General features: G+C 35.0%; 1 protein-coding gene and 1 long non-coding RNA gene across 4 annotated transcripts; one reads left to right on the forward strand and one right to left on the reverse strand.

Moving 5' to 3' along the window:
* The first annotated feature begins 8,479 nt into the window (after nucleotides 1-8,479).
* On the forward strand, nucleotides 8,480-16,557 carry LOC139977849 (uncharacterized). 3 transcript variants are annotated; one of them, XM_071987536.1, is made up of 10 exons: nucleotides 8,480-8,995; nucleotides 9,180-9,506; nucleotides 9,613-9,885; nucleotides 10,516-10,823; nucleotides 11,124-11,228; nucleotides 11,951-11,987; nucleotides 12,432-12,523; nucleotides 13,688-13,745; nucleotides 14,353-14,448; nucleotides 14,605-16,557. In XM_071987536.1, the coding sequence occupies exons 4-10, from the start codon at nucleotides 10,655-10,657 to the stop codon at nucleotides 14,618-14,620; spliced, it is 573 nt and encodes a 190-aa protein (XP_071843637.1). In that variant the 5' UTR covers nucleotides 8,480-8,995; nucleotides 9,180-9,506; nucleotides 9,613-9,885; nucleotides 10,516-10,654; the 3' UTR covers nucleotides 14,621-16,557. The 3 variants fall into 3 exon arrangements, with proteins under 3 accessions (XP_071843637.1, XP_071843636.1, XP_071843635.1); XM_071987535.1 differs by having other exon boundaries at nucleotides 8,483-8,934; XM_071987534.1 differs by lacking the exons at nucleotides 11,124-11,228; nucleotides 11,951-11,987; nucleotides 12,432-12,523; ... (1 more) ...; nucleotides 14,353-14,448; nucleotides 14,605-16,557 and having other exon boundaries at nucleotides 8,494-8,934; nucleotides 10,516-10,659.
* A 129-nt stretch (nucleotides 16,558-16,686) lies between these two features.
* On the reverse strand, nucleotides 16,687-19,816 carry LOC139977510 (uncharacterized). Its single transcript, XR_011796577.1, has 3 exons — nucleotides 19,058-19,816; nucleotides 18,252-18,403; nucleotides 16,687-17,973 (listed from the first exon to the last, which is right to left on the reverse strand). It is a non-coding gene; the product is annotated as an uncharacterized lncRNA (long non-coding RNA).
* Between the last annotated feature and the right edge of the window lie 1,560 nt (nucleotides 19,817-21,376).

Genomic DNA, 21,376 nt, shown 5'->3' on the forward strand with positions numbered 1-21,376 from the left:
TAACAAATGAGGATATGTGTAATCCTATTAAATCAACGCAACTGGATTTGTTGGAAATACACATATCCTCAGTTCTTACTGTAATCCCGATAGCACATGCTACCGATTTATAGCACGATCCAGTTTTACTTTGGTACAAAACTTTAAGATTTACAGTGTAACTGTGTTCTCTGTGAGTGTGTCGGGTGAGCTCTGAGGTGGCGTGCGTCATGGAGTCTTCCTTACCGAGGGTGCGTGCGTTATGGAGGAGTCCTTGTTACTGAGGGTGCGTGTGTCGTGGAAGAGCCATTCTCTCTGAGGATGTATGCGTTTCAAGACACCGGCAAATAGTGTGCGTATTATCATCATATACATATTGCTCTGTTACTCGAGGAGTGCGTGCGTTCCAAGACGTAGCTAAATGTTTTGTATTTTTTCAAATCTGTAAAAATCTTAATTTCTATAATATACTGTGTCAATTGTTATCGCCTGTGTTTGGGTATATTTTGTGTACTTTTATTCTTCCCTTCTTGAGAAATAATGCCAGTGGCTATCATATTAAGGACTTGTGCGAGACGAACACGGTACACGCAAAACGAGAGGAAATACGTGACCCACCATTATCGGAAACTATCACTTCAATAACATTTCAATAACACTTTGTGTGAACTCTTTCATAGGTACAACTTACATGCTTATAAAATAGTATAACATATAGTACCAACAGATTTGATAAATATTGCTAAAGTATACTTGTGATCATTTCGATATCAATTCTTGAAATAAATTCCCGGTTACCTGGCTGACCATATAGCAATGGTTAATGATACACGGTGAAGGTTGCCTTTATCTCGTATGGTTGGAGCGTCGTGAATTATTTTTCCTTTCCAGATTTTCTGTCAAAGTAATTTTTCTTGATAAATTGAAAATATTAAGTGTTTGAAGGATTGAGTGTGTCAGAGTTTTAATGTAGATATATGTAGCAGGGTAAAATGAGCCCCTGTAAAATAACACCAACATGTTGATGATAGATCAACTTATTTAGATTAACTAACTTATCACAAGGTTTCAAAACACGTTTGTAGCTTTGGGGTATGTTCCAACATTGCTACCATTGTTGTCATAGGTTAATAAGACCGTGTGGATAGACAAAGGATTCTTCTTTGCCGTTTGCTTGTCTGATGCGATCACTGAATGCTATTATTTTCGAATTATAGTCCGTTCTATTCATGTATATATGTAAAACGCAAAAAAAGGCAGAGCTTACGGTGCCCAGCGTTCTTAAACACATGCATCAAACACAGTATAGACTACTGGTGTGGTAATCTGACAGGATACCTGTCAGCAGGAGCCCAGTTTTCTGACCTTATTGTACTTTGCCTGGGAATTGTTACAGTTGCATAGAAAATGTATGGTTCTATGGAATAATCATTCGCATATATATGTATACATATTTATATATATACACACATATATATATATATATATATATATATATATATATATATATATATATATATATAAATATATATATATATATATGTACATATGTTGATACTAGATGAGACTAGTGGAACACTAGTAGTTGTTACTCGGAGTTTCACGCTTTGTAGCGATCTTCAGACAACTCTGAATGTACATATATACATACATATATATATGTATATATATATATATATATATATATATATATATATATATATATATATATATATATATACATATATAATCAGTTACCTTTTTTTAGAGAGTGCTAGGACATGGGTGCGCACAACATTGATTAATCATATCATAGTAAAATGGCAATATCTAGTTTACTTGTTACTTAAAGATGTAACTACCCCCTCAACAAAAAGTTACTTAGTAGATTATATGGGAAATGATATATCAGAAATACATACTTGGGCTTTGTCCATACATTATGTTGGAGTATTCTTGTTTATACTTGATATGCAAAATATCCTTAGCAAACATATTGCATAATTGACATTGCCGCGGGCCGTGAAAATAGGGTTAAACAAAGCCTTCCCGTTGGCCGAATGAGAGTGCCCAATTGTTCGCTGAGGCAGATCAGTCTTTTCGGTAACTGATGCCAGGTTTACCGGGACGTGAACCAATGTATATACGTTGGCTATAAATCTTAATTCATGAAATACTGACATGGCCACAAATATTTGTTATTATAAGTCCGTTGACCCACCTAATCACAAAAAATGGTAGAATTGACCTATTGGAAATGTTAATCAAACCCAAGAAGCATTCCTATACCGCGATAGGTCAATGACTCTTAGGGACCCCACCATCGCAGTAGCACGTTAACATTTAATGACGTCACTTCATAGTTTGGACCTTTCTCCTGTTGCACAAATTGGCCCCAAATAACAGTTTGAAGAAGAAACTTAATATTGGTATGACAGTTGAACCCTTCCTGTTCAGTTGCAAATTATATTTTGTTGCGCCACTGATGTTAAAGCAGCATTTTGTGTTTGGTCGCCGTTTTCTACTTTTTTGACATGTCCATCGATTTTTTTTAAATATATATCAATTACAAAACAGCAAACTAAGATATTAGCCAAGTTTTTGTTTCCTGTAAAACAACGTTAATTGGCGAGTAATTAAGGATATTTACAGATAATGAGAAGAGTGTCCTCGACAAATTCCACAGTTAAAATTAATCGCATGCAGTTCCGCCAAACCCACTAGTTTGAATTCAACCAATCAGAGATGCAGGTTTAGTTATGAGCCGTTGCTAAAAATAGATTCAAGACTTTGAGTTGGTTCAACCGGAGCTATAAACAGTTTATAGCTCCATGGTACAACCAGGGAGATGTAATGGAACTCCCTGGTAACAACTGCCGTATAGACTGTACACAAATCAAGCTTGGTGTTGGATTACGTATTGGTCAATGACGTTCGTAGTGTTTAAATATTCATATTATGGGTGAGGTTTATTGGGTTCTAACGGTAAATATCTTGGAGAAAAACAAGGTTGAAAGTTGTAAATTTTTCGACTTTTATGCAACCATATGAAGTAAGATTTAAATGGATAAGCTATTTATGTATGTCTTTATGGCATAGTGGAGTCAGTGAGGTTGAGAAAAATCATAGAAAAGGACGCAAAATGCTGCTTTAACAAAGTATACTTTTGTGCATTTGACTTACTTGCATTAAACTAGTTCTAGCTAATGTTGCTCCATTCACCTATCACTGTGAATGTTATTAAAATACCACTGAAGGCAATCTAAAGGAAGAAGGAGGTCTCAGACCTACTTATTTAAATTTTCTGCCAAAGTATTTTAAAAAAGGTAGCAGGTGTGGGCGTTAAATGTCCAGATGTGCCCAGTTAGTGATAACACTGAACTGTATATAGCCTAACAGAAATCCAAGAAATAGGCTACAGCAAAGTATGAAGTGTTATATTTACTACATTCGGAGAGGCTTGTAAGAAGTGAACAAGTCACCGTCAGTTAGTAAGTGCGATCTTACTGTAGACCCTGCAGTGTATACAAGAGCCTATATGATAATAACCCTCATACAAAATCGAGTTTGCGAATTCCCAAATAGAACGATTGATGGTTTCTTTTAGGACTTGAAGGAGGAATAAAGTTCTCCAGGTTGTACCTTATTCTATTCAATATTGCAAACACTCCACTTCACTAATGATTGTTGACCTTTAATGTATAATCACGTTTAAATAGCATTATATTATAAACTATACATAGGATATGTGTGATGTTCCTTTCAGTTGTGTTCAGTTTAGTTTAGTTTTGTGTGATACGGTTACATTATGAAAATACGATCGTGGAATGTTTGACACAATTTGTCGTACATTCTCAATACCTTGGAGTGCCTAAGTTACAGAGTACGAAGTTGGCTTCGGTTACCTGGTAATAATGTCCGAATACAGCTTTATGGAATCCAAGTGTTGAGATTCTTTGGTTTATTATGTTTACAAGAACTTCATACATATTAATTCTATAACGCACATAACAGTACTCAACACACATCATCCATGCACATCACCATTACTAATCTACAAATAGCCTACGGTACTATTGAAGTCCAGACATACGACTATATTGATATATAGAATAATACCATGGCACGCCAAAAGGAACACCAAATCATGCGGCTCCTTGTTTTAGTAACTTTTGAATATGTCAAAATACTTAAAATTCAAATATTGGTATTCTAGCCTCCGCTAAAGAATATAAAACGACGAGTACTATTTAATTTCACATAATTGTAAACACCAACTGGACCTGTAATAATATATCTAGTACCTTCCGAGTACACCATCACTACGGATAAGGCTATTGGCAGAGGGAGCAGTTTGGTTGCTCGTTTAGATGTTGCAGTTACCGCGAACCAAGCAAACACAGAAAATGAACGTGGTACTGCACATTTCCTTGGTATCAACTGCTCTAGAAAATTACTATTTTATTAACGTTTTTAATGAGAATAAGGATCATATCATTGATAATAGGGTCATTCCGTGTCAAATCAAGGATTGATGTGGCTCGACCTCTTCTAAAAGTGTGATGGCCGCAATAAACCCTTAAAGGATGTTACTATACTTTATTAATATGGATAAATTTAATGCATACTTTCCTGTACCTCACTGAAAATGGCTTTACTAGTTTCATATTCGGTTGGGATCCATTTGGACAAGGAGAGTAACTGCCACAAGACTATGTTTACATATAGCACTATAAATACACCCTGTACATGTACACGCAATACACATGTACTGTACACACTGTACATTTACTGTTTGATATTTATATTTTGAGTAAAATCTTTTAACTAAGTGAATTAAACCAGAAGCAGACAGTACATTGCAAATATCATTTGTTTATATGACATTAACATATATATAGTATAGAGCTCGATGAACTCGAAGTAGGGGTCTATAATACCCAGACTCAAACACATGTGGAATAGCAATAAAGGCAAAATTGTGTTTTTGTAAAAATCCCAAACTTTGAGGATTTCTCATTTCAAAATATGGCAAAATGCCCTCCTGATTGATTTGGTACGAACAGGTGGTACTATATCTCTTCTAGAAAAAAATAATCAGATTGTTCAACATTGAGTTATTGGCTGTCAAAGACGACCTCTTTTGTACATCGGAGCAACTTTACTACATCATCAAATTAATAATGAAAAAAGCTAGAGCCCTGACATTTGGTAAGTTGTACGAACTAATTACTTTTAATTTAATGTACAAACCCTCACAGCACTAACATGGTTACCTTGGTAAAAAAATGGCATCAAAACCTTCCTCATGCTGAATCGCAGCATGAAGCAGCAACTTTAGAGCTGCACAACTTAAATAATATAGTACAAGAAAGACTTGTAATCTTTATTTTGTATTGTTTAAACTAGTCATTACAACCTCTGAGAGAATCAAGTATCCCGAAGCAATAATTTGAGAGTAATTTATCACTAACAATGGCACATTTTTTTCCAAACAATACCAACATTTGAGATGTTGGCACTTTTAAGTTGACGTAACTCCACAAGTCAATACTTTTATAGCCTAATTGTTCATTTCCAATTTTATGGGATATAATGTATGGACTTCTGGAATAGGAAGTGGGGTGTTTAACTGCTGAAAATTCAGACTTCAATAATCAAGAAAATGCCAAGAAAACCATGGTGGCGACAAATTGCGAAATTTCAAAGTGAGTTTGAAGCAATGGTACTCAAATTTCCAGAATATGCTTATTTTATAAATGTCTTATCACATAATATATTTATTAGTTTTTAGAAGAGGTCGAACTACAACATATTATAAAATCTGGTGATTTGGTATGGAATGACCCAATAACTAATTGCTCCAATATCAAAATTTCGATTCATTAGTCTTCTACAAAACGATTTAATGACACAAAACCGGCTGAACAATACGGCTGATTCAAGGGATGTAAGTGTTTTTTGTAACTGTGCATATTGGAAAAAAGTAAGGCGCTCAACATAATTGTGTACATGATTTATACTTTACCGCATTTTGTCAAAGAGTACATTTTAATATTACTCTGACGTAATTTTATGCATTTTCATGTTTAATCCAAGCTTATATTTGATGCACTTTGGAGTAGAAAATTGACATTGAATCGACCTACACCTCATATTAAAGTTCATACTTTATTTGACTAGTGATAGTGATATAGTTATAGTTATAGGTTACTTAAATGATCTGTGGAGACTCGTTTTTACTTAAGACAACACTATAATATCATGCTGTAATGTAACCGTCAATAGATGAATGGAGATAACTGTTTCTGAAGGGAACATATATTAGTTTCATAGAGTCTAAATTATGATGATTCGATGAGAAATCGACTTGTCTGCCCAACTATACAAAGCGACAAAGCACAAATCTAAGTTATAATGGTGTGATGTGTTGTACAGATACAATCCGTTGTAACAATCAAGCTAGATTCACAATTTATGAGCTGCTTTTATGGACTTTCTCAAGTGTAAATGTATTTTGTTTAATCAAATGATGGGCTGATCATAATTATATTCATAAGTCATATATTATTAACAAAGTGTTTGAACTGTTATTTGCGTGTTTTTCACGATGATTGCTGTGCTTGTATCATTCTAAGCACATTGCATACTTCTAGTTCATTGCAGAACATTCGATAATTGTGTTTCTTCCTAAATATCTTTTTTTTGCAATCGTGAAAATTTCTTTGCTTTCAGAGCCCCGAAGAGACGTATATGTTTAGGACTGAAATTTGTCGACAGTAAAAGTTTTTTGTCTTTTATGATCGCTAGTTTGGCTGAACAGACTTGGTAACACTCGACCCTGTCTGAAACAAGGACATACATGACAAAGATTAAACCGCACAAAGTACGCTATTGCGGAGTCGCTAAAGGGCAAATAGTATAATCAGGCTTGTAACTGAAAATCCGAAAGCGAAACAACACGTGATGATACTCAATAGACTACAAAAGTTAAGTTAGTTAATCACATACTTAACAGAGCATCATTATCCGAAATGCTATTAAACAGCGAACAGTTTATATTTTAAGGTTGCGAAAATAAAGCACTTCAAACGCTTTTTGTTTCATCTAGTTAAGTGCATGTAATTAACATTAAACGTCGTTTCGGTGTAAGCTGTTGTTGCTGCACATTTGTATACAATTTCCTTGTATTGTGTGAATAAGGTTACTTAGTTCAAGTCATTGTATTAAAATGTCACTAATCCCACCCACTGAAAAGGCCTTTCTGGTGACTTAACTTAATTACTGAACAACAGTGCTGACATTTTCTGAATCTGATGTAAATATCACATCCTCACAGCATTTCGTGTTGCAAAGATATGATTTTATTAATCATTTATTTCCTTTATAATTTGGCAATCATTTATTCAAATACGAAAATAATATTGTAAAAAAAATACATTTTGATAAAATTCAAAGTACAGAGGACTTTGACTTCTATTCAAACATTCCAAATGTATCATATGTCCATGATAAATCAATGAGAAGATTATTATAGCCTAAGTAAAGCTTCCAGAGAGAATTTGTCCAGATGATATTACAGACCCCCTACTGTGATCCAATTCCCTGGAATAGTTGAAGGTTTAGCCAGTTAAATTAGATTACACTCAATCAACCATAGTTCGAGTTAATGGCATGATATTGAGTTGGGGGTTTCAACAAGCAGTGCGGAACATGTTTCTCTGCAATACACGTTTTACCAGAAATCCCTTTAAAACATCAAACCTTATTTTTGTTTCTGAAATGATTCTTTCATTATATAATGCATGTTAGGTAAGCTAACATATACATCATGTAAGAAAGAATCTACAATTTATCTAGGTGAAATGGTATATTATTGCATAATATATGTCATAATGTCCCTCTTACACTGAAAGAAACTCCATTAGTTATCAGCAAGGCTTACACAAATTATTAATTGAACGGATGCAAAATTTAACACAGCATTAATGTTTTATTTGACGTATTCAGGTATCTCTTTAATTTGTTTGAAATTTTCACAGAATTGTTATAACATACTATTAAAGCACGAAAATAGTAAGAGTGCTCCTGTGCATTCTTCTCAAACCAAATTCCATATCCACTCATTAAACATGCAAGGTGTTTATTTAATACACATCATCGCATTTGGATAAAAGTCGTTCATTAAAAGTTCAAAACGCCTTTATAGTTTATAAAGAGCGTAAAATAGAAAGATAAAGAATGTACAAAGAGCATGATAATATGCACTAAAGAATACGATATTGACAAGTGTTATTTTCAAATGACATCAACGTATTTCTTTTTGTTTAAAGACGCTCGAAAAAAGCATACTATAATTCTTTATGTTCATCGGCTACTGCATGATTTACAGACTGTATGTACGAGACTGTTGGACGCTATCCCAGTGAAACTATTTAAATTTTACCCCTTTCTTTCAAGTGGGTTTAATGGGTTTATTCTTTATTAGTCTCTCAGTTGATAGGTTCGGTTATTGAATATAGTTATCTGGGTATTCACATTTGATTTTAATTCAACTTCCTTGTTCAGCACTATTTCATCTACTGTGGTGTATATTAGTGCATTGTGTGGTGCCCTTTTAGGTATGTTACTAAAAGTAAATTGTAAAATACCCAAAAGAGATGTTAAATCATGAGGGCTTGATTGTTTTCAAATGCGCAGGCGCCAAAAGGGATTTCAATCACTAGTTGTGTAATAATCAGTTACCTTAAAGAGTGGACAAGTATTCCACGACAGTGTGTCGCAGCTGAAAAAGGGGGATGTATAAATAGAGGGAACCATTTCCATTGAAGAGAAGAATATGACATGATTGTGTGATGCATCTTCTTGTCTATAACTCCGTTTTACCTGTTTTTAAAATGTTGCTACTTAAAAAGTTATACGCAACATGGATTTTTCTGTACGTGATAACAGCTGGACTACGACAGGCTACGGCAGGTACTAAGAAAGTATTATTCATTAATACATGTCCTTATAACCTATGAGAAGAAACCAAAATGTAAATGTAATACTTAAATTTACAATCAAAAAGCCAAAATAGCTTAAAGAATGCGTTCTGTGTTTGCTACCAGTGACATATGATTTATTAACACATTTTAGGGAGAAATAATTTGATTTCCAATTAGCACCGCTTGGATATACTTCTATTTGTACCTTTAAAAATCGATGTTTCCTATTCACAGATAAGCACAACGTTCAGTGGCAGACTACACGTACACAATTGGCAAAAGCCGGTTTCCCTGTGGAATTAACGTGTTCGTTTGCTTTCACGGAAAGTGGATATTTAGTGTCGTGGAACAAAAACGGAGTCAACTTAGTAAAGCACGATCCAGAAAACTCCCTAACAATAACTCGGGATGGGCGCATGTATAACATAAGTACACAAGAGAAAACTGCTACTCTACGAATACAGGATGTAAGTTTTGATGATGCTGGGGAATATTCCTGTAGAACAGTTTTCCCTGTGAACGGTAGACCGGAAGCCAGGTATTGGAAGCTAGTAGTACAAGGTATTTGAGACCATTTTTTGTTCCATAGTTTAACATATTCAATAGTGTAAATCACCATGTTGTTGACATTAGCACATCGTTCTAAATCGTCAATTATCTTTCTCAGATGGTCCAATACTGAATTCTATCAGCTCTGTTATGGAGAACCAAACTTTGTCAGCAGAATGTTGTGTGACATTCACAGATAGCAGAATTCAAGTGAAGTATTTGTGGTCGATTGGTGTTCTACTGGTAACGACATACAGATCCAACGTCACCGAAAACCCCACTTGCAGTAATGTATCTTTCACAGCAACAAGACAACATCACAACAAGTTCTTGGTTTGCAAAATAGAAAACAATTTGAATTCGTCGACACAAGAGAGGATAAATGTCACTTGTGAGTATAGCGACATTCAGATCACAAAAGATTAAATCACATAAGCATATTAATCATTTAATGATATGCAATCAAGAAACTTATCACTGTTGTAAATTTGATAACTGAACGATTAAGATGTATGATGAATTAGTCGTTAAAACGTTTTTGTACTAAAGTGACTTAAATTCACAACGTTTACTATGGGAGTTATCACGTCATAATCAAATGAGTCAGTTCCAAAATTCTTGGCTTCTATCTCTCAATATAAAATCCAATAATGCTGCTTATATAGGCCAACATAAAGCCATGCAATTGTTAAAGCGAAGATTGACTGCTTGCTTCCTCAAGAGGAGAACAATGGACTTCTTGTTGAAACACAATTACAAATTCATACAAAGTTTAATGTATTTTATTAACAAACATTATACTCCAAAAGTCGAACATACCAGTATTGTTGTATTAAAACATTGCTAAAAATTATGTTTGTTCGAAAGAAATTCTGGTATTTTTGAAGGAAATTTTATAAACGCGTAGTACATGTACCATAATATAATTATGGCGTTTATAGTACATTCCAGGTGTTTGGATTTGGTACCTAAGACAGATGATAATAATAATGTTGTTTTTCTTTTAACTTTCAAATTTCAGTCCTAGCAACTATTGTAATATTTTCGAAACAAACGTACGAAATGGGGGCTACCAAGTAGTCATCGAATGTGCTACCGACGGACATCCCATCCCTGATGTCTTCCTCCAGAAAAAAGTATTGGACAAATGGGAAGATGTAATGGATGTGCTCCCTGCAATAGATAGGGTTACGACTGAACGACGTCAAGTTACGTGGAAATTCTACTCCATAAATAAATACAGTAAACAGGAAGAGGCATACAGATGTCGGGCTAACAACACGTTTCGGTATTTTGATGTTAGCGATGTTGTTATGATTAATATAAAGAGTGAGTATTTAACTTAAGTTCCAATTGCTCTTTGAAAACTGGATAAAACATATGGAATATTTGAAATCAATTGTATTACTTAAAGTATGACGGAAGTAATGGAAGGTATTATTACAATAACACACCAAAGAACATTTACAGAGTGTCAAAATATAGTTTGTCATTGATAACGAGGAATCATAACCTTCCTATATAAACCGTTTGTTTAATCTTGCATCTCTGTTTCAAGCTATATGCTTTCAAGATAATCACGTTTGATGTAATTTTTTTAATTTGACTACCTTCTTTTTACAAATTCAGTAACATTTGATGTATTTCTACTGGAGAATATCCAAGCCATTATCTGCGTTTTTGTCGCCTCTGTCATAATCGTTGCGTTACTCGTAACGTTTAGATATCATCAAAGTAAGTATTCTGGATAAAGGACCATATACTATTTCCCTGTAATGCATAGATTCAAAGATGCCAAATACGAAAATGAAATGGAGAAATAATTTCAAACTGGTTAGAATGACAATTTGTAAGTTTACATATAACAGTATATATGGAGTTCAATAAGAGTGACTCCTGTTATATAGACAACAATTGCTGGCAACACCTAATCGAAATTGTGACAATTATATCACATAAACTGCCACTGATTGCATTCTTCCAAGTTGTAATTAATTAAAAATGGTTGAGCTGCATACAGTGACGAAATTGGTGGTGAAATCTTAAGTTAATTGAGTTGTCACCTATCCTACAGGTATGTGATACTGAGTATGTATTTACTATATTGAAGCTATAATGGCAATGCCGAATAGTGCTCCTGTCATATCATATTTCACTTCCTCAAAGGAAATAAAGGGTAAACCTGTGAGTATAAATTTTTGAACTTAGAACGAACTGGTTTTTCTTCTGTTTACAACACTTTAAAAAATTTTACACACCTCAAGTGAAGCTTTCTTTACACCTAGTCAACTGAGCAGCGGAAGTGTGTGTATGCACAATTCACTTGTTCGTGAAAAATTCTGTTTAAAAGCTGATATGCTGACAGTTTGCTCTGATTTCATTTCATTGACTAATTAATTTAAATAAATGCGAGAAAAGTAATATAGAAGTATATTTATTTTCTTTCTCTTTTTTAGAAAAGGTTTCGCGTAATGTCCTTCCTGTTGTCACAAGGTATTTGGAAAAATATAATTATTTTATCGTTTGGGAAGACGACCATTTGTGTGTCCAAACATGGGTACTCTGTAGGTTTGACATTGTCTTGGTCATTGTATGTATGTGATTTTAGATCTGTGAACATAGACAAACGTCTAGTTAAAGTCCAAAGCTATTGGAGATATAAACATTAGGCCTACCTCTACTTAAGGTTATTGTTACACCGAAAATGAAACATATTTCGCATTCGTTATATTCCATAATTAATGAGATATATGTGAAAATAATAATAAATCCTTAGAAATTTCCACCCTCTAGTTTTATGTGTTTGTTAGTCACACTTTAAAGTAATAAACTATCATATTTACATCTCTGCATGGTGAAATTTTGACTGCACTTTTTTGTCTTACGTGACAAAAAGAGAAAATAACGTATTTCTTATTTCGCTCGTATGTATCATAGATTTAGTCGGTTGGTAAGGAATTCTATGCATTTACCAAGTAATTTTTATCGAGCCAGCAACAACCAGGCACCAACTCTTCCAGATGTTAGAAGTAGGTTCACAGATAATTTTGTTATGAGAGTAACGAGAATCATTTATTGTGTTCCAAGGCATTTGGATAAGAAAATGCAGTGACATTTACTACTAAGGGGTGCAAAGCTCTTCATGAACTGCATAGGAACTGCAAAATTAATGACGATGTTTAGCACATTAATGAGAGCCGTCAACCACTGTAGTTAAAAGTTTTTGTAAGAAATTCATATATAATTATGTTTAACGTCCAATATTCGATGATGGTTTTGTTTTTTAGTTAAATTAATTCTCAGTAATGAAGAAGGGTTGGTATCTGGCAACAATATGGTCATATCAGAGCCGAATTACCGCATCAAATATCTACTGAATGCCGAGACAGAGCTTCATGGTGCAGTTTAGCATGTACCTATAACTAGAAAACATTTTAGTTTTGGGAAAAAAATCAATTTTTGTAAATCAGTAGCAAAAGAATGGAATCAGTTTGCACAAATTCACGTACCATAGTTGATATTACTTGACTATTGACCTCTTAGACGTAAGAATTAAAAGTAGATTCACCATTTACATACTCAATTGTTATACTAGCGTGGATTCCAAAACCTTCCAGATGGTATCGTTCTAATTGTTAATTTTCATATATTTTTTTGTTTTGTATCGTGTGGACTTTGATGTATATTGATCTTTTATTTTCACATCTTTTAGAGGTTTTATATTCTTATCACACATGGGCTGTCCTTACAAACTATCTACGAGAAATTAACGATAGGCCCATACACAGTAATACGCTTAGGCTTCTACCGGGTGTGGTCAACTTGCGGCCCTTAATCAATGCTCTTGGATTACGAAACGTGGTGTGAGAGCCGGCCAAAATAACCCACGGCCAGTCAATACTGTTTTAACTACAAGGAATGATTCAAGGACTTTCATCTCCACTCAACGTCCAGCAATGAATGACCGAGTGACCAAGTGTGGTATCATGCCATCTTAAATGTGTGCGGATGATGTAAACTCGGCTGCTGAATGCTACAATACTTCTTTGAAATGTATTCTTGATCGGAATGCATCTTTATAATAATATTGCCAAGTAATGGATATAGTTCCTCACCATAAATTGAAAATCGTTCTAAAGAAATAAACAAATAATATGGTTTTAACAAATGTTTATTCCCCTTGGATTTAACAGATATCCCTGGTTTTAGTAGCAATATCCAAATAGATCAGTCGTTGGACCCATATGAAGAGTAAGTGTGGCAACTATTCATTGGTTTTAATCATTACTTTGATGTATCGAAACCGAACTTTGAAAAACAACTTAAACAAGCAATTGGGAAGGTTAAGAAGTGTTAATGTTAATAACGAGAGGTAAACAAACAACACTTGGCCTTACTATTGTCAATGTCTTAGTTTACATTATGCTTGGATTTTATCAAATAAGGTACCGGAAGTCTATGTGAACCCAATATCGGTCTACATAATTAATATTTTCTTCAGCTTATAGAAAACATATATTCTGATAAACACGTAGGTGATTAAAGCACAACACTGTGTGGTGTGGTGGAAACGTAACTTTTACATCTTCTCGGGCATGTATCATCCCCGACGATTAATATCTTCAAACCAACAGGGATAATCGAATTGGGCAGTACCAAATTCTTAGTTACCATACGATTGCATTACGGAGTCACAGACAGGTGATGTGTGATAACAAAAATATATAGATTTTCTTCTGTGACTGTGTAACGTTTATAAATAACCAAGAGTCTCGTAAGTAAAGTTAATTATTATATTTTATGTATGATATATATCATATAAAGTGTAATATTTTTTTTCAATAACGAATGAATGCAGACTTCCAAGCAACGGCGTGGATGAAGGAGAAGAACATACATTGGACCTCAACCTCTCCAACGAAGTTGCCAGTTATGCCATCATTGAAAACAATAGGTAAATTGCTCTGGAATTGTATTTAAATGTAAAGGTACTGTTGGTTAGTCTCAACGAAGTGTTCTAAAACAATTTACAAAGTCCATGTTTATAATTATTTTATTTCTTCGTTCTTGTTTTTTACATTTATTTCGTTTTATCGTCTTTTCTCTTTAGAGTTGCAGGACTTTAACAGTTGGCCACGACGAAAAAAAGCAAGAAGAAGAAGATGATTAAATTTGAATTTTACCAGAATAACAACGACGTAGATATAAAATAACCATTCTTGGATATCAGATAAAATGAATACCTGTTTGTTTGGCACACTCTCATAGACCTTTTGAAAAGTTTGAAGTTAGAGCTAGCTTCTCTTAATCTTCTCTCTACTGTATATACTGTGGATAAGGTATTGTAAATAATTGACAGTTGTACCAAATTGTACACTAATTGCTACTTATTTCACAAGAATTATGGTACTAAATTTGGTCGACTATAGTTTGTAGTGGGCAGTATAGTTGGGTAACGACATTTTTTATTTTACTATATATTTTTTACCAATTTCTCATCGGAAACAAGAGGGCAATCCATGAATCAAGCATTCACGAGTTTACATGTTCAGGCACATAACAACCAAGTTTGAACTTGATCGGACTGACGGTATAGGAGGAGTTCTCGACATACGTTTTTGCTCACCCAGACACAAACACGGGCGCGTACACACATCCTCATATTCCCGATAGTGGTTAAGGACATTATCTCATCACCCTATTCTCCCTATACAGTACATATAGGAAGATGAGATAGTAAAAGAAGTTAAGTACTTTGCGCGCGTGTGTGTGCGCGTGTATGTGTATATGTAAGGTATCTCAGAATTCTCCCGCCAAGCAGATGGAAGGCACATTTCTTTCGTGATTACCTTGAAGAAAGCTCCGTTGATATCAAATGATCACAAGGCAAAGATCAATGAAAACAAACCAATATTTGGCATAACGCGCATGCTAAAGTAATGAAAAAGTCAACAGTAACATGTAAGAAATAAAACTCACAAATTGTTCATCGTATTCATTCTTGTTGAATGCTCAGATGGTCTATAGAGGTTAATGGATAAACTTGACTTATTTGTATGTCACAAACTTCTCGTAACCGTAGTACGCTATAGGAACTTCACACATGGTGGGTGAACCTGTATTTATCTTCATATGGTGCCTTCTTGTGATGTTAAAAATTGTTTTTACCATTATTACGAGTGTGTCATAAACTTGGCGTGCAACGTCAAAAGTGACGTGATACTTGGAAGTCATATAGGCCATCAGCTGAAACTCAAAAAGAGGCTGTAAAATCAGTTTCGTTCCAGCAACACTGGGTCTACATTTTTAAAGCATTTTTGGGTAGTTCAATGCATCACAGACATTATATCAAAAGTTCTCAAAAAAAAATTCCTGCAGTATTTTCGTAACGCACCCTCGAAATTGGGTATGTTATATAGACATCACGTGCTACGATGCTATGTATTAGGAACACACTAACGTTAGATTTGGTACAGTGGTGCATACATACCACTCTTTTCTTATATGTTTAATTACGACTGATATATTTTTGTTTGTATAATAGTTGGGTCAGGTTTATAAGAATGGTTTAAGAGGTTTCTGGTCGAAGGGTCAGTGAGGGTTGTTTTCAGGCATAACAAGTTGTGCCCCCCCCCTCCATTTTCGCCAAAATGGTAAAAAACACATTCTCAGCTTTGAAATATGAAATACAATTTTTACACATTATAACTTAAGGGTTTTCATTATAAAAATGTACCACTTTTAATAAACTCAGATATAATGCTTTGTAATAAATCAAATATTTTTAAATTTCCCCCTATGTTATGAATGCATTTCGTCTGTGCATGTATGCGTAAATATACACATATAATGAAAAGTTCCTCTCCATAATTGTTACACTCCCCATCCAAACTGTTTTACACATGTGACCCCCTCCCTCTCTACTTTACATGTAGCTAAATCCCTAGTTACAGTGAGATGTGCCAATGTCCTAAGACCAGTGAGCTATTTCTTTTGTATAAATCAATATATAAGTTGGCACACTAAGACGTCATGGCATATCGTAGATGTGAAATAAAGTTATAGTCGGTATATATCGTTTACCTTAGTACTCTTTCTACAGTCTTCCGCAAAACTAGGTATTTTCTCCATGTTACGGAAACGACATGTTTATAATTCGTGTTCCTGCAAAAAGAGTTTCCAAGGGAGTTAACGTATAAAAGAAAAGATCAACAAGGTTTCGAATGGTATTTTGAATAATAATAGTTCTATATTCTACAAATAATATGAATAATAAAGGTGAATGGTACAAATAAGTGAATAACGAAGACAGTTAACTTAAGCCCCAGATAGAAAGAAATAATGTATCTATTAAGACTGGGTCGATACACTCAATGGTGTAGTATAGCTGGGCCTTTGCGATGATTCAAGATACAGGTTCTTCATCAAAAGGCGCAGCGCGGAATTAATAAATGATTAAAAGTTCATGAGGACAGTTGTACTAGTTATAACAGGATCCACTTCAATTCACTGCATGGAAGTTAGATATGGTATGGCAAAGGGAAAGGGAAAGTCCATTCCGTAGTAGAGGTGAAGATAATTAGATTAAATAAAAGTCACTAAAGACTTGAATATCCTTCAGTCAAAACTTGAACAGATAGACAAAACGTTTTAACAATATGAATAAAACAGGTAACGAAATGTTACCGCAAAACAATAAAGAACCGTGATATTGGAACAGGGTCAGGGGCGATGGTTCCCCAACAACAGTATATAAACCTCTGACTGGTTTCAGGACGCGGTATTTGCATCATCGTCATCAGTAAATGTAGTTGTGAATATGCAAGAGGTAAAGCATGCCCATAACACCCTCCTCCCCCCTCCCCTCCCCTCCCCTCTCAGAAAAAAGTGTGATTTGAAGAAAATGTGGATATTTATCATAAGGTGTCTGGTAGGTAGGGTAATCTATATAAAACTACTAATAGCTAAAATGAATATGAATAAGTTCATGTTTTCTGAGTTCCTTTAAACTCTGGGGAACAAAATAATGACAACATGACTTCAAAAAAGTTAACCCTCTTCACAAACTTCAAACTTGATTAAAATTTCAGACTAAGATATCAAGATTTAACACCATCACAGTTCATCCTCCAAATCATCTTCCCCTGCATCAACAATCTCAACATCCTCTTGGAAGTTGCTGCAATTTCTACATTTACATAGGTCTGTACACGGTAGTTGTGCATTCATACAGGAACATCTTCCTTTAAGACATTTTCGGACTCTACAGCTACTGCTGAAACACTGAAGCAAAACATCTGGGTCAGGTGGCTTCGTCATCCAAGTGATTATAAGGTCATCATTTTCAAGTTTCCATCCATGTCCCTCTGGTGAGAGTGCATCAATCCTTTGCTGTAATGCCCTCTGTGAATAGCAGCCTGGTTGGTGCAGCGCTTAACATGCTGGATCAGAGCATCTTTTGTTGGTGGTAAACTCTGCTCTGAGGATGGAGATGAACAGAACACCTTGTACCATGAAATTAGATATTTTTTAGTCTCACATTTTATGATGGGGTACCAATATAATTACAATTCAGCTAGAAATATGTTGCAAATTACTTTAAGAATTCCAATGGAAAGATAAACCTGATATTGCATCTCAAAGCGTTTAGAGAATTTTTTAATTTTCCTTGGGGGAGGACCCTCTTATTTCAAAAGTCCTAGATCCAACCCTGAACACTCAATGAAGACAGTACACTCATTGAAGACAGTACTTTACCTTTTAAGATCTGTATGTCTTCCTTGTCAAGAATTGTATCTAGTTTCTTCAACATAGAGAGTAGTACCTCACTTCAATGGCAACACAGTCTTTCCTCTAATATTCATAAAATCTGGGCTCATCTTTTTTTCCTGCTGCTTGTCGAAGCAATACTTTAATAAAATGAAATAAAAAAAGCAAATTGTTTTGCATTTCTGTTGATCAAAATGTAAGCTTGAACAAGTAAGAACTAAGACTTATACCATGTGATCTGCTCATCGTCTATGGACAAACAAAGACACATTCAAATTTTGCAAACTACTGTCATGCAAAAAAAGAATTAAAAGAGGCTTTTTTTGACAGTACAGTACATTATCTCTTAATGTTATGATTTAAATTATACAATGGTAGATTATATCTGTTACTAATAATAAAGGAGTCAGATACTTGTTCATTTTGGTAAAGCTATACAGGCTGACCATAAGACCTTGCAAACCTAACCATATTGCACCTTTGTTACACTTATTTTTTTAACTAATATAATATCTCTATCATTCAAATAAAGGGCCACAGTAAGAAAACTATGAAGCCTGTATTTAACACTTAGGCTAGTGCCCCAGAAGGAGAATTTTAAACAAATTTCCATTCCTACCACCTTATAACAAAACACACTGCCACTAATTATATTATGTTCAGGTCCAACACTGTGCGCTTTGACTTGGATTCTATCCCTCAAGAGCTTCTGATCTTGCATTATGCAACTTCTCTTAACACTTCAACTATGCCACAGAAGTACAAGTAGAGTCGTGTAGTATGCTTAAGCTTACCTCCATCGAAAGTCTCTGCCTGCTGCAGCTTGTCCTGCACCCGTTTGCAACGCCGAGTAATGCATTGTTTCTTTTCCCACATATAATACATTGTACAGGCAATACACCAGAGCTTCTGCTTGGTTTCCTCGATCTTTTCCGTCAATTATTCGTTTCAAATCATTTGGGGTCTCCTCTGGTACTGTCCGTTTTCTTACAGCAAAGCGCTTGCTATCAATGAACCCCCTGTAACACTTATCGTGGAACCCCATCATACTATGCTGTTGAACACACGCTTGATCGTAGTAGACCATGGAGTAATTAGTAGTACGGCGATATAACTGTCTTCGCCGCTGAAATTAAGCCAATCTTTAGCGCAGGAAGTAACTTTAGTCCATCGTTTATTCGTCAGTGCCTTCACTGCTTTAAATTTTACAGAATCACTGTGCACTGAGCACTATAGATTTTCGTGTGTCGGAGACTGACTATCGCCCGTGGGAGCCGCCATGTTTGTTGTTTTCTACAAAGATTGCACACAGAACTCATGGCTCATTGGACAATTCATATCACATGATACAGATATCTCACTGGCGCACAACTTTTGAACGTAAAACGGCAGGCTTCTTAACATACGCAATAAAAAATATAGTTCGATCTTTCGAGCGACATTACTGAAAAACTGCAGGAAAGCACATGGAGAACTTTTGGATCATTAATCTTCATTAATTTATGTACTTTATGCTGTAGAGATATTTTAGACCCGCAGTTGCTGGAACGAAACAAGCGAATTTCGCCCTTCAGCTGATGGCCTAATATCTCCAAGATGGCTAATCGTGCAAAACGGTCTGTCGGTATGCCTGTCAGACTTCGAATTTGACGTTCTGTGTATGGGCGTGTATATCATGCTTCTGTAATATTTGACTTTAGTGAAAGGTAAGAGTGGAAAAGATAAAAATCCAATCTATGGTTAAAATTCACATACTAAAAGACAAATAGATGACAGTTGCGAAGCCATTTAGGAAACTTAACAGTATATATACTGCGTATAGTACCGACCGTGACGTTAATGGAGTTCAACAAACGTTGAAATGCGGAAACCTTGTAAATATTTAGGCACAAACGGAACGTTTAATGCCACTGATCTATGTTGATACCATACATTGTAAGATCCCTTTGTCAAGTGTGGAAACCTTGCAAAATAGTCTCTCACAGGATGAATGGACTGTTAACTCAAAACTTGAATGAATCGGTTCTTGCTACTGTTCGCTTCAGGTCAGCCTAGGGGTACTAAAATATGATAAATACTGTAATGGTTTATTAGAAATAACATCAATGTTCTTAAATTCTCACACAATTGCGTCTACGTGTAGGATTTTTTACATACTTCTGTCTTTGTTTTTTATTCTTATTGTCAACATGTTCATAATCAAAGTAACTGCTTCTAAGCAGCGACGTAGCCAGGAATTTGAAAGGGGGAGCACTTTTTGCGATTGATATCGATTTTCAAAAATTTAGGCACGACTACCTGAGCGGAGCGCCACCATCGGTTGGCGCGGGGCGTACAAGAAAATTTTTGGTTTTACAAACCCCCCAGATGGCCGGAAACGGCCCTTCCCGAGTGTTCATGCTGGTTCCATGGCCTCTTGCTAACTTGAGACACCTCATTCAATATCACTTTTCAACAACAAAAAACAAACGAGTTAAGATAGTACATAATTCAATAATACATAATGTATTTAAAATTAGCAAGGTACATGTACAGAGTAGTCTTACTTTTCAACTGCTGATACTTGTAGTTACATATATGATAGGCCAGAAATGTCTTAGATACAACTATATGTTTATGTAAATGTTTAAGTTAGCCTAATAAGAGAAGGCGAGAGCTATCCGACGATTGTCATCTGATTCAAATTTCTCAACTGTTTTCTCAACTGAAAATATTATCTGCGTAAACAGGTTCTTAACTAGATGTTACAACACTGACAAGATTGGATCCTATAGTCTTTTTCGGCGGGTAGAGTGTTGAATGAAACGGCACGCGATAAATGACAGCCTAAATTAGAAGACTAAGTCACCTAATTAAGCCATGTTCTTGCTATGTTCATTTCAATAGTTATTCCTGTCTAGACTCTTAAACTCGTCCAGCAAGCTTATGGATTTGAAATATGGGTGTTTTTAAAAAAAAGATAACTTGGCCAAAAAGAGTAGGCCCGGGACCACAGTGCTAAATACTGGCTACGCCCCTGATCATATGATATCATATTATCAGCAGATTTTGTTTCCTGTTTGAATTCTTTTACATGTTCTTTTACATAATATATCAGAAAGACAAACATAGTG

The sequence above is a fragment of the Apostichopus japonicus genome, chromosome 12 (assembly GCF_037975245.1).
Source record: "Apostichopus japonicus isolate 1M-3 chromosome 12, ASM3797524v1, whole genome shotgun sequence".
In the NCBI taxonomy this organism is placed as follows: domain Eukaryota; kingdom Metazoa; phylum Echinodermata; class Holothuroidea; order Aspidochirotida; family Stichopodidae; genus Apostichopus; species Apostichopus japonicus.